This window comes from Gallus gallus, chromosome Z (genome assembly GCF_016699485.2).
Source record: "Gallus gallus isolate bGalGal1 chromosome Z, bGalGal1.mat.broiler.GRCg7b, whole genome shotgun sequence".
NCBI classification, from domain to species: Eukaryota; Metazoa; Chordata; class Aves; order Galliformes; family Phasianidae; genus Gallus; species Gallus gallus.
In genome coordinates this window covers 78,850,863-78,863,629 of record NC_052572.1, presented here as the reverse complement: position 1 = coordinate 78,863,629, position 12,767 = coordinate 78,850,863, and the positions used below count along the sequence as shown (strand labels likewise).

Sequence of the window (12,767 nt, the reverse complement as noted above, 5' to 3'; positions counted from 1 at the left end):
ACGCGGGGGCGCCAGAGACCGCGGAAACGACGACTCCGAGCGGATCGACGTTGACCCGCACCGCCTCGTCCCGTGAGGCGGCCCGAACCGCCGCGGAGCGGCCGCTGCCCTCGGGGGAGCCGTGCGGGGAAGCGGGGCGGCGCTGAGCTTCGGGAGCGAGGAGGAGGAGCGGGAAGGTGAGCGACTCAGGGCAGGTGGGGCTGTCAGTCCTTTTGTCGTGGCTCTTCAGCCTGTTCAGACAAGGCAGTGGGCAGCTGAGATGTCCTGGGTGGAGATGGGAACTTGCAAGGGAGCGTGTGAGAAGGACAGGTGGGGTCAGGCATCTGCAGCTACCGAGATAGCCATCCCCATCACCTCTCAGTGCTCATCTTAATTGAATTGTTTTCATTGAAATCTGCTCCCCCCTTCAGGGAAGGAAGTTAAATTAAAGTCTGTTTCTGGGTTCTGTTAAAGTCTTTCTCAAACTGAGCAATCGTATGAGATACCAAAGGTGATTTTGTTGGTTTTTTTAATAAGAAAATTAAAAAGCAGAATTGTAAGAAATGTAAACTGTTCAGGGGTATTTCATTTAATAACTAATGAGAGCTGTAAGCATCAGTTTTTGGGTTATAAGGTTAGTAAGGAGACGATTCCGATTGTTTGTGTTGGGCAATGAGCACAAGGTAAGTGCTGATATGCTCCTGTGCCTGCAGCTTAAATTAACTTGGTATAAATTATATATATATATATATATATATATAAATTATAATATTGGTATAATTAAATTAACCTGTACTTGAGTGTTTAAGAGAGCTTTGAACTGTTGTGTTGCTGGTTGTATTTGATGGAAATGCTGTGTTTTCTTATGCTGCAGTATGTCAGTAGGGGCAGCTGGTTTTGTGTCTTGTGTGCACTGAAGCCAGCTGACGCTGATACAGATGAACAGCCCAAGCAGAAAATGCTTCTGGCTTCTACTTCTCTGTTGAACTGAAGAATCAGTAGGGGTAATCTGGGACATACATACAAGGGGACACAAATAACAGGAGACGGTAGGGAGCTGACTATTGAAATCTAAATGCAATAATGTGTAAAGTTTGGAAGCTGGAACTTAACATGCAGGCTCAGTTTGCCTTTTCCATTGTTGGGAACAGAGTGTGGTAGGCACTGTCCGTTTCCATCCAGGACTGGGAAGCGGTGAGCTGGTATTCCATCACTTGTTACAAGGTGTAAAGCAAACGAAGGTGATGTGGAGCCTTTGTTTGGGACGCAGGCACTGTAGAACAGGAGGACAAAGAAGGATTGACTGATAACTGGCAACAGCTTGAGAAGACTGATAATATTGACTGTGCTTTAGGCTGGACACTGAATTTTTCATCAGGATGTTTTATTTACTTTGGTTAGTTTCCAAATGAAGAGCAGAAGCAGAATCAGTGTTCTGCATTCACCTCTTTGTCTTGTTCCTGTCTTCTGGTAGCTGGGAATGGCAAACCAAGTAATGATGGACTGGAGAGTGATGAAAAGATGAAGCTTCTGAAAATGTGTGAGCATCGAAGGTACGTATAATTACATCTAACTGTAGTAAGTGTGTATCTGCTTCCTGTTACTTACACAGGGATGAAGGTAAATCCTTGCAGTTACTAAGCGAGGTGATACACACACGTGCAAAAATGCCTTTCCTTTCCAAAGCTCAAGGTACATGGAAACCATCTGTTTGTTAATGGGGGTGATTAATGGGGGTAATTAATGTTAATGGGGGTAATTTGTGCTGATTGGAATCTGAATGTTCATAGGTGCATCAGAACATCTAACCTACCCTCTGTTATCAGCGTAGGCCAGGTGCTACATTTTGAACGTCGGGGTCTGCTGCTGACCTTAAGTTACTGGGAGCTCTGAAACCGTTCCAGTTGCATTGGTGCCTTGACTCATCACTGTTTAGGCACAGGTAAGGACTTAAGAGTTTTATTGGTTGAAAAACGACGTAATAAAACTTTGCTTGAAGCAAACTGTTAACCTTTAACGTTAAGTAATGTCAATAATTACATACAAGAGGTATGCTATGCAAATGGTAGGTATAAATATAATTTTCTTGTTGATTTTGCATGCTGTTACAGGTATGTGGTGCCAGGACTAACGTTTTTTAGCCCCAGTGAGACTTGGATGCAGTCACAGTTTCTATGCAAGTTGTTGCATAAGCTACATAGAACTGAGATGACGGACTGTTGAGAGTGCAGTAGTTTCTTACAGACTACCTCTGGCAGGGATAGTATGGAGTACCATGTTAGATGTTTGGTGTTTCAGCTGGGGGGAGTTCCTAGTATGAATGTGGTGAAGTGAAGGTCGCTAGAGATGCTTTTAATGTCCTTTGGCAGCTCACAAAGTACCTTACTGTTACAGTCCTGTGTCTCTAGGGTTGCATACTTCCTTCTGCTTCCTCACTGTGTTTCCTTAGGCTATTGCTCTCACCGGGTGTTCTTAGTATATCACTGAGCTTTCTTTTACGTATGTACATGGTGAATAACTCACCTGAGTTCATTACAGAATGCAGGACTTGCAGGCGGCAGCTGAGAGAGCGTTCACAAACAGCTGGTCACCACGAAGGCATGTCGAGTGATGAAGAACTGGCTCTGACAGAGGTGACTGAATTCCAGAAGAGCAAAGGTTGGTCAGGATATGAGAGCAAATTCCTCAGATATTTGGAAGGATTTTCAAGGGAGAGTGAAGAAATACTCCTTTTGAATGGTATATCGTTTATTTTCTACAGCATAGAATTGATGCATTTAAACAATTCTGACCAATGCCTCAGGAAGAATAGGTAAGATTGTAGGCTTCTTTAGTTTAATCAGTTTTTTGTCCAAAGTTGGAATGTATTTCAAATTGAGATTTGAACTGCCTTAGTGAGCAGGTCACGAGGAGCTGGGAGAGGCACGGATGCGTATTTGCTGAATAACAGAAGGAGGATTTTCCTGTCTGAGCTTTTAAGAGACATACAAAATATGAAATGTAATGGGTATTTAAATCTGTGCAGTTGTTCAAAACCGCAGAAGTCTTTTTGTGGTCTTCTGTATCTTTTTTTTTCCTGAAAAAGGCTTTGCCAGAGTGCAGGACGGGGGCATGCTGCTTGCAGGGAAGACTTCTGTACAGGAGCTTTGCCGTGGGTTATAGAGGCATTCCAGAGCTTGAGGTAAGTGTTGTTAGCTAGAAGGAGGGCATCTTTTCCTCTTGTCAGGTTGCTTGCATATGAATCACTTGCATCTTTATTAATGTGGAGCTGTTTGCTGACATTTTGACAACCCTACCCTCTGAAATCTAGCTTTACATTCAGTTTTAGCTTGCTGCTTTGGTCCATTCCGTGATTAGAATCCATGTGAAATTGTTAAATGAGAATCTTTTGGTATCATTTTTGGTATGATTTTTGGTATATTTTTGCATGCAGCTTTTTCTCTCAATCGTGACAGCTGAACAACTAATGGGAATGATCTTTCAGCAGAATTCTACAGACCTGAAAGAGATGCCCTGGTTCAGAGCTGTAGAAGGATTCAGCGATGCCAAAAAGCCGTCTGAATCAAAAAGAGATGATGATCCTGATGAAGAAGTTTTGCCTAGAGTGATTGAAAAAACTATCCTGCCAAAAATTACAGGTATATTAAGGTTGTCTTGGGAACGTTCGCTGCAGCTAGGTAATGAAACCTTAATTAAGTGGTAATGTAAAATGATGTTGATAGTTACAATTACTTGTTAAGGTTACTGCAAGTGAAAGGTTTAGCTGTTTGAATGTTTGCTTCCTTGAAACTAGAGCAGATAGCCACTTGGATATCGTGAATGAAATAATTCCTATTTTTCAGCATTTGCCAAGAATGTGTGGGATCCTTTATCGACTTCACAGACTGAGAACCATACACAGCTTTGCGATAACGTGTTTGAAAAACAAGTCCTGTCCAGAAGGGAATGCAGTCAGGCAAAACAGGTAAAGGCTGTTGTGGTAATGGGGAAGGAAGTTCTTGATGCAGGTGTATGCACTTCATTGTAAATATTCACTGTAACATACACTTAGCCCAGTTCTGGTTTTATTCTCATGCAAATCTGGGAGTTTATCCAGCATAACGTTGGTGAAACTAAGTTGATGTTTAGGCCCTTAGTATGAAAAGAAGTAATAACAAACGTTTATGCAGTCGCCACACTTGACTTCAGGAAGAAGCTTTAGATAAGGTTCTGTTTGTATAGTAGCTGTGGTGTTTTGTTGTGTTTTTTTTATACAACCTCATAGCTGGAAAATACATTAATTTCATTATCCAAGAGGATTTTGTTAAAAAAAAAAAAAAAGAAAGATGGTTAAAGCTGAGATTTGCTCACAGGTCTTAAATGCAGTCGCGATCTTAGTGTCTATTATATTCAGTGGCTCCTGCATTCAACTGAATTAGCATTTTTCTTTTCCACATGAACAAAATAACTGCCTAAAATTGTTGTAAGTGGAAGGTGAGATCCTTTTCTTGTGATGATTGTGTTAATATTTTTCCTTTTTTCTTTTTTTGGCAGGATTTGATTAGCACGGTTGTCCTGAGGATGAAGCAGTCTGTAGAGGAGGATGTCTTTATCCCTCTGTATCCGAAAAGGTAAGCTGTCTCTGGGAATTTATTTTTTTACTTTTTAAAATTGTTATTTTTAGTCATAGAATCATAGAACTGCTCAGGCTGGGAAAGACCTTAAAGACCACCAAGTCTACCTGCAACCTAACCTGTTTTTTTAGCCTTTGTTCTATTTTTCTGTACCTTTTCCCCAGAAGCGTGGGTGAAATATATTGTAGACATCCATGAGCAAATGGAACAAATGTGCCTTCTACTGTTTCATTGTAGGAATAGTTACCAAACATTGATGTTTATTAACTCTTTCTGACAAGAGTAACTACGCAGTCAACTTAGTGCTTTTTTGCTCCTGTAACTAAAAGCTTTCATAAATGGAAAGTTCTTAGTTTATGGGGCACAGCCCAGAGTCTGGTTTTGTGATCTTAACTTGGAGTATCTGAGGGCTTGTGTTATTTGTGGTGGTCTGTTCCCCCTTCTACTCCTGACTCCTCCTTTCTTTCCTGAAATAGTTGATATTGCTGATGCTTACTGCTGGACGCTCTTAGAGAGGGGATAACTGGTAAGAGTCTGGTAGGTGTGGGGTTAAGACACAGCTGGGAGAAGAGTGTTGCTAAGCCAGATGCAGCATGTTTGTCTGGTTACTGGCAGTGCTGAGAATCCATTAAACACATACTCGAGTGTTTCCAACTGCTAATTCCATTGGGTATTGCAAGGAGTTCCAGTTAACAGCTGTTTCCTTAGACCTTTATTCTGGTTGTCACTGCTGAAAGAATCCCATAGTTGTAATTCATTGGTGTTTAAGAGATGAATTGTCTGTTTGTCTTACTTTCAGGTCAAACAAAATCCTTATTTCCTCTTCCTCTTTTTCTGACCAGCACTGTGGAAGACAAATCATCGCCATGTTCAAAATTCCAAGGCAGACGGTTTTGGTCAGCTGTTGAGGTAAAGAAAAAACACCGATCTTGTCTGTGAAAATCATTTTAGTTAAAAGTAGACTGTCGTCTTTGAGGAAATGTATCTTCAGTCAAATCTGATTCCTGAGAGTTTAATGTATTTTAATAGGAAGCTTAGCTGTTTTCGTCAGTGAGCTATTTATGCTCACCCACCTCTGATACGTAGTCAAGAGACTTTAATTTCATCATCTGTTCCTGCTAACCTTCCATGAGATCAGTCATTGGCACTCTGTGGATAGGTCTGTTTCCTCAGTATGTGCATACAGGTGCCCATGTTGCTCTTGTAGAATAGAATCCCTGCATGTGCGTATAAGCGTATTAGTATAGCTTTATTCAATCTAAAGTGCTGAGTTAGGAATGTCTGAATGCCTGTGATTCAATTCCCTCTTAGATCTGTTTCCTCTATGAGTGTATTTGGATTCGTACTAAAGATGAGGTTTAGATGCAGGAAAACACATTAACGTCCCAGTTCCCCTGCTGTGTGTGCTAACAAGGCCATGGTGACAGCTCTGCAGAGGCTTCCTGCTGCCATGTTGCACATTCCTGTAGAAAAATCAGGGAATTTGGGAATGTTGAGGACTTGCCATATTCACTCCTGGGGCAAGCTGTTGTGTAAGGGTTTGTCATGGACAGATGCAGAGAAGACAAGAGGGAGCTTAGTGCTGATACCTGGCAGACAAGAAACAGACATAAGATTCTGGTATCACCTTCTGAGATTGTGTATTGCCTGACTTAAATGTCCAGTCAAATACATGTTTCTAAAAGCGAGACCGGTGGTCTTTCACTGCAGATTGAAGTTTTCTCCTTTCAGTTTGTTTTCCATCCTCACTGTCAGGGTTCTCTTTAGAAGTGGTGATGTGCAGAACAGGTTGAAAATGTGCTTGTGTTGGGTATCTTCTGACAGTTTGCCACTCTTTTTTTTCCTGGAGTGAAGTCTGTGAGTTTGTTTACCCCAGAGTTAAGTAGTACTGCAGGGTCATGCATTAAACTCTTTGGATCTGTTCAGCAGCTTATTAGTGTGACTTATCTGTGTTTGAGACTGCCATTGTGCAGCCCCTATTGGTGCTGTCTTTCAAAGCAGGTGATCATCTGCAGGCTGCCTATCGGGAATGTCCTCTAAACCATGCCCAGAAATTGTATGGGAGTGTACTCACAAAGGGCTGGGCGAGAAGAGGACAGGAACTATTTTAATGAGGAAGTACAGTTGATGAGGTTTTGATGTTTGTGCCATCCTACAGTCTAACTTTCCTAGCAGCTCATGCAGTCAAAAGGAAGTGTCCTGCCAAACACTCCAGAGAAGTATGCAGTAGTTGTGGGCTTTGCGACTGCTTTCTGACTGGTGACTGCTAAGATCACGTACTGTGTCTGTGCGGGTGAACTACCTTGAGGTTAACAGTTACCTTGACATTAACCATTCTGTGTTGAGGGGGAGACCAGCGATGTTCTTACGCTGGGCTTAAAGTCTTTTTAAATAGTCATTTCTACAGTGATAACAGGTAACTGAAGACAACTCTTGCTAACGAATAATACTGAGGTCAAGTACAAAAGAATCTTTTTGCTGCTATGGACCAAGGCTATCAACCTTACCTGTGTTATGAGGCTGGTGGCGTTTAATCTTATGTAGCGTATGTTAGCAAATTGTTAATGAATTGGAAGGGTAACATGCTCTTTATTTCCTTGGGGGGTGATGTGTGTATGTATGAGGGTACAGCTCATAGGCACATGTAGAATTAATCTACTTCAAAATATTATTTATGATCTGTAGTTTTTTAGTGACTAATTGGCAGTAAGCTTGGAGAGAATAAATCCTGTTTTTTGAGTACTGAGATTGGATGGACATGGTATCTTTTAAGTTTAAAAAGGAGGTCCTAACGCACCCTCAGCCATCAGATATGCATGTTCTGTTTCTCCATTACTGCAGCTGCTCTCCAAGGTTCTCCTTTGGGATGGGACTGTACAGGAAGACACAGTCCGTGGTGTGGGACTGAGCAAGCTGCTGAATCGTTGCCTTCTTCTGAACCTCTTCAACACACCACCAGGGCCAGAAAACATAGAGAAGTGTAAAGAGGTGAAAGGTCTTATTCCATGGGGACAGATGTAGTCTGAAGTGTGTAATTATTTAACATTTGAAAGTTGTTCTTTTGTTTGTTTCTTTGTTTTTTTAATGACCTTGATGTATAAAAGAATTTCAAAGCAAGCATTGGATCCTAGGCTTTTAAGAATAACTGCTTAAAATGATGGTTTTGTTTTTTGAAGAGTAAACACTTCCAATAATAACTGAACTAGCCAAAAGGAGAAGTCTGTCAGAAGTGGTGTGACTTAGTGTTATTGAAAGCCTTTTTTTTTTCTTTTTCTTTTTCTTTCAGAATGCTCTCTGGGTGAACAGGTGGTTGCATGCTTCCCAGAAAGGTGGTTCCAAAATCATGGAAGTGGGTCAACTCTCCTCGAGTTAGTGAACTTCTGCCAGCATTTGGTTCAGTGAGCACGTATGCTTCACAGGAATAACCACAGGTAACAAACAACATGTTCTTTGGGATGCAGCACTTCCTCATAATCTTTATGTTAGTATTTCTTTTAGGGACGTGGTTCAGTGGGCATGGTGGTGATGGGTTGACAGTTGGACTAGATGATCTTTGTGTTTTTTTCCAACCTTAATGATTTCTATGATTCTTAAATTCCTCAAGCCTCATGCATTTAACACTTTCAGTGATGTAATTCCAACATCTACGTACAACTAAAGATGCAATCCATAATGTAAAATGGATCGCTTTTGCAGTACTAGTTCAGGCTAGTTTGAGGCTCTAGACGTTGGGTGCAGTTAGTGGTCAGTGTAGCTCAAGGCACGTTTTAGCTTTATTGATTTTGAAGTCAGGTGTGAATGTGTTGCTATGTCAACTTGTTTTTGTAATAGCGATGAAACTGAAGAAGTTGTTCTCCTGTTGGTGAGAGTCAAGGCTCTGCGTATTGCTGAAGAGCTCACTGAAGAGTGAAAACGGGAACATCTTAAATCTGTGATCAGGAAATAAGGATTTCTTTGAAGCAGCAGTTCTTTTACTGAAACAAGCCTGATGCTCACTCTAAAAAAGTGGTAACGTTTAATGAGTGGACTGCCTACGGTTGTTTTACTGTGAAATATTTTGCTTTTTTTTTTTCCAGATGTCTTCTGATGCCATCTACTCCTAGATAGAATCACAATGGTCAGTGTGAAGTGCAGGTGTTCTGAAATATATGACGAAGCCTCATTGCTTTGTTCTTTTGGGAAGGATGACTGCAGTAAGTGCCTGTAACGTTACCACTGCTGGTGAGCAGACAACTTCACAAGCTGTTTTCAGTACCACACCAAATCACTCTGACCTCGGAGTCACTGAACTCTAACTTATTTTCCACTTAATGAGATAGCTCTACCAAACTCACAGTGAGTTCTTCATAGCTTTTTGATCCCGACACAGAAGCAGGAATTCTGCGTGCAGTGAGAAATTTGATCTATGAACATCTACTGATAGAAGATCAATTACCTTCTAGTAATTGGCTGTCTAAGGACATTTACCTTCTGCTTCCCTGTAAGACCCATTAAAACTCATTTTGTTGTACCCATGTTAGATTTCTAATGTTGTGTAACTTCATATATGTGCAGTAAATATTACTGCTGCAGAATAAAAAGGATGTTTTACTGTGGAAACAGCAGCGCGCCACAAATTCTGCTAAGTTTGCTATTGCCTGCTTCTCTAAAATGTTATGTATGGGTCTTCCATTTAACTCTTGGGGGCTTTTATTCCCTATGGTTTTTCTGTTGTTTTTTATTACAGAATATGTATTTTTGTAAACTATTTTAATTGTAAATAGCATTCATCAGTGTTATAGACAACAATGACTTTTAAAATACAAGCAAAGCAATTCTTTTGAAAAGTAAAGATGTTTTTGTGTTAATGAGACTTTTAACGCTTTCAAGTCTTGAACACGACAGGAATGTTATGTGAAGTATGGAAAAAAACTGTGGCACTGCTGGCGCTTCATTATCTGCAGGATTTAGGAGTTCTGTTGTAAGTAATTGTGCACTTCTACTTTCCTGAGTGCAAAGAAAATACAACTGATGGGTAATCGGCTGAAGCATGTGATCTCCGTGCTTACTTTTGTCTCCTCTGCTTCCTTATTCATGTCGAAAGTTGCTCCCAAAGAAATTAGTCTTGTGCTGCTATGAAATTGGAATAGGTTCTATCACGCTTTACCTCTGTAGAGGCTTCTTCCAGTGGCTGCAGACGTCACTTGTCATGACTGGTAAGCCGGGGAAGGCGATTTTTACTGGAGCTCAGAAGCCCCATCCCAGTTGAGTATCTTTGAGAACCTACTGTGCCACTTTGTGGTGAACCTTGCACCCATTCACACAATCTGACTGGAGTAACAGCTAATCTGGCTTCATTCTTGCAAGCTGGTTTCAAAACGTTGGTATTACTGCTTTGTTGTCAGGTTACTATTGGTGCTTTATCAGATGTCATTTCAAAAGTGCCTTTACAGGACAGCTAAGCAGCACGTACTCTCAGACTGTACAGCTGGGCTTCTGTACATCTGCTTCCCTGCCATAGCCCCCTTCTGAACCTACTGAGTGAAGCATTTTCACAATTGGCCCCTGTCTACTTGGCAAAGGCAGAAGAAACAGTTATTTGGAAGTGACAACACAATAACTGCAAACCCCTTCTATTAGGTGTGATTTAGAAGGGAAGGCAGAAGCAGGGCTGAACACACTGTAACACTGGTCAGAAAAGGAAACGTTTGTTTTCAGGAAGGGACAGTTTAACATTCAGACAAGAACAGCTGAAATTTCACTGTCTTTTATTTGCATACGAAACTTGAAAACTGACAGTTCTTACGCTGAACTCAAAGCTGTTACTTCTTCAGCTCTTCATTCACTTCCCTCCATATTTTTTCCTCTATACTGAAGTATTGCACTCTCGCAGCATATTGAATTCCAGCCAGGGCTGCTTCCACTTCTGTGCTTCCTTCATTTTTTCCTCGGGTAGCTCAAATTTTATTCCTTTTATGTTGTATTTCGGCCTCTCCCACCGTTTTGACCATGGTTGAGGTTTCATTCTGACCTGCAGCTAGAGGGAAAGATTTTTTTTAAAAAAAAAAAGGTATTAAAAGGTCAGAAGGTCAGAATTCTGACTGTGAAGCAAAGCAGTGAGACAAGTGCTGCTTTAAGAGAAGAAAGCAGCCCGATCTGTCAGCAAACTAAGGGACTACTGGACACCAGTGGGAGAAAACGGATTTTGGCGCTGTGTGGCTGTTACGTTTGTTCATATACCTAAATAACACTGATTTATTACACCGTCCTTAAGTTGATATGCTGTTAACTCTCTTCTACGCTTCTAACTCTGTTACTTACTAAGGAAAGAAGAATAGGACAGCAGCCGTTCCTCCTTTTCCCTGTAAGCTAAGTTGGATAGCATTCTTTTACCAGTCTGCCAGACCTCCTGAGATGCAGATCTTGCTAACTGCTCCTTCCACCCCCCACATCAGTAGCATTAAGTTTCCATAGCGTTGGCTGTTCTGTCTGCACAGTGTAATACAGAGGCATCCGCAGGCCATTACTCCTTGCACATCTCCTAAGTTACCTACTGAGGAAGGCAGGTTCTTTGGTTATGAATGTTCTTTCCCCACAGGAGTAGTATTAAGGTTTCCAGATTTTACATGCTTGTGTCACCTTGATAACTAACACAACTAAAAGCTGTTTAACAGCCTTCCAGGCCATTGTAGAACGGCCACTTGAAAGAGACTCACAAGGATCATAGGAGTTCAACCCCTGCCTCCACATAAAACCAACCCCTGCCTCCACATAAAACCAGCCACACTATATCTGAGAGTGGTGTCCAAAGGCTCCTTGAACTCTGGCATATTTGGGCCTGGGCAACCTGTTCTGTGCATGGTCAACCTCCGGTGCAGAAGCTTTTCCACCCTGACCCTCCCCTGATGCAGTCCTCCATCTGGTTCTGAAATGGAGCCCTGCAGAAACCCCAGGTGACTGCTCACCATCCTGATGTAATCCCTGTATCCGTCAGAAAGTTATCTAAATTATCACCTATGTTCCCACTAAAAAATTAAACTCCTGCCTTGTTTACAGGAATTTCTTCATGGTCTAAATGAGACACAGATGAAAAAAGCACTTTTTTCATCACTTGATAGTAAAAGATAATAATTTTATCCTACTGTTTCTTACAAGCAGCTGGAGAGAGCCTACAGGAGACACCACATTCAAGTGGTTATCTTGTGTTGGCAAAGCTTAAGGGGACTCTTAAAACTCTTTTCTGCTCCGATGAATTATACCGTGCCATAGAAATCTCCTTATGCTCTAGAGTTCAACTGTCTGGCAGCTAAGTTGAAGGCACACTTCCTGACACAGTACTGGCCAGAGGGCCACCACCAGCAGATTATTTGCATGGGGTCACTGTGTTTCAGACAGCATGGAGACTTGGCCTCAGAGCCAGGGAATGGCTTGAACACCTCCAGGGACAACAATTCCACCACCTGCCTGGGCATTCCGAGAGAACATTTTTCCTAGTATCCAACCTGAACCTCCCCTGGCACAACTGAAGGCCATCACCTCTTGTCCTCCTGCTGCTCCCTGGGAGAAGAAGCTGACTCCCACGCAGCCACAACCTCCTTTCAGGTAGTGGTGCAGAGAAATGAGGTTTCCTTTGAATCTCCTCCAGACTGAACAATCCCTGCTTCTTCAGACACTCCCATAATATTGTGCCCTAGATCCATCACCTCTCTGTTGCCCTTCTCTGGATGCGATCCAGGGCCCCAAGTGCTTTTCTTGTAGTGAGGGGCCCAAAACTGAGCACAGTACTGGACGTGCAGTTCCACCAGTGCTGAGAACAGCAGGCAGATCGCTTCACCAGTCCTTCTGACTGCACTATTTCTGACACAGGCCAGGATGCTGCTGGCATTCTTGGCCACCTGGGCACACTGCTGGGTACGTGCAGCCAACTGTTGACCAATACCCCCAGTGTGCACAGTATCACATCGTCACTCTCCTCTCAGAGGCAGCACCGCCACTTTAAACACTGTGCTGCTTAAAGCAGTGCAGGTGGGTTTTGGAGACATGAAAAATGCTTAGCACAAGAGGAATTCCATTTCACAAACAGAAATACGTGCACTCAGCTCCCAGCTGACCTCGAGATGTGAGGCAGAGGCAGAGGCAGGGCCCGTGTCTCTGTCACCTTCCGACACGCACTTTTCGAGTACCAATGCCTCAGAG

General features: G+C 42.3%; 1 protein-coding gene across 1 annotated transcript in view; it reads left to right on the top strand.

Moving 5' to 3' along the window:
• LOC112530732 (intron Large complex component GCFC2-like) overlaps positions 1-7,928 on the top strand; it is a gene marked incomplete at both ends in the record, with an annotated part of 218,229 nt that extends 210,301 nt beyond the window's left edge. The window contains 4 exons of the mRNA XM_040656105.1: positions 4,513-4,589; positions 5,435-5,501; positions 7,434-7,580; positions 7,899-7,928. Coding sequence (XP_040512039.1) covers positions 4,513-4,589; positions 5,435-5,501; positions 7,434-7,580; positions 7,899-7,928 — 321 coding nt within the window. The remainder of the gene's footprint in view (positions 1-4,512; positions 4,590-5,434; positions 5,502-7,433; positions 7,581-7,898) is intronic.
• Between the last annotated feature and the right edge of the window lie 4,839 nt (positions 7,929-12,767).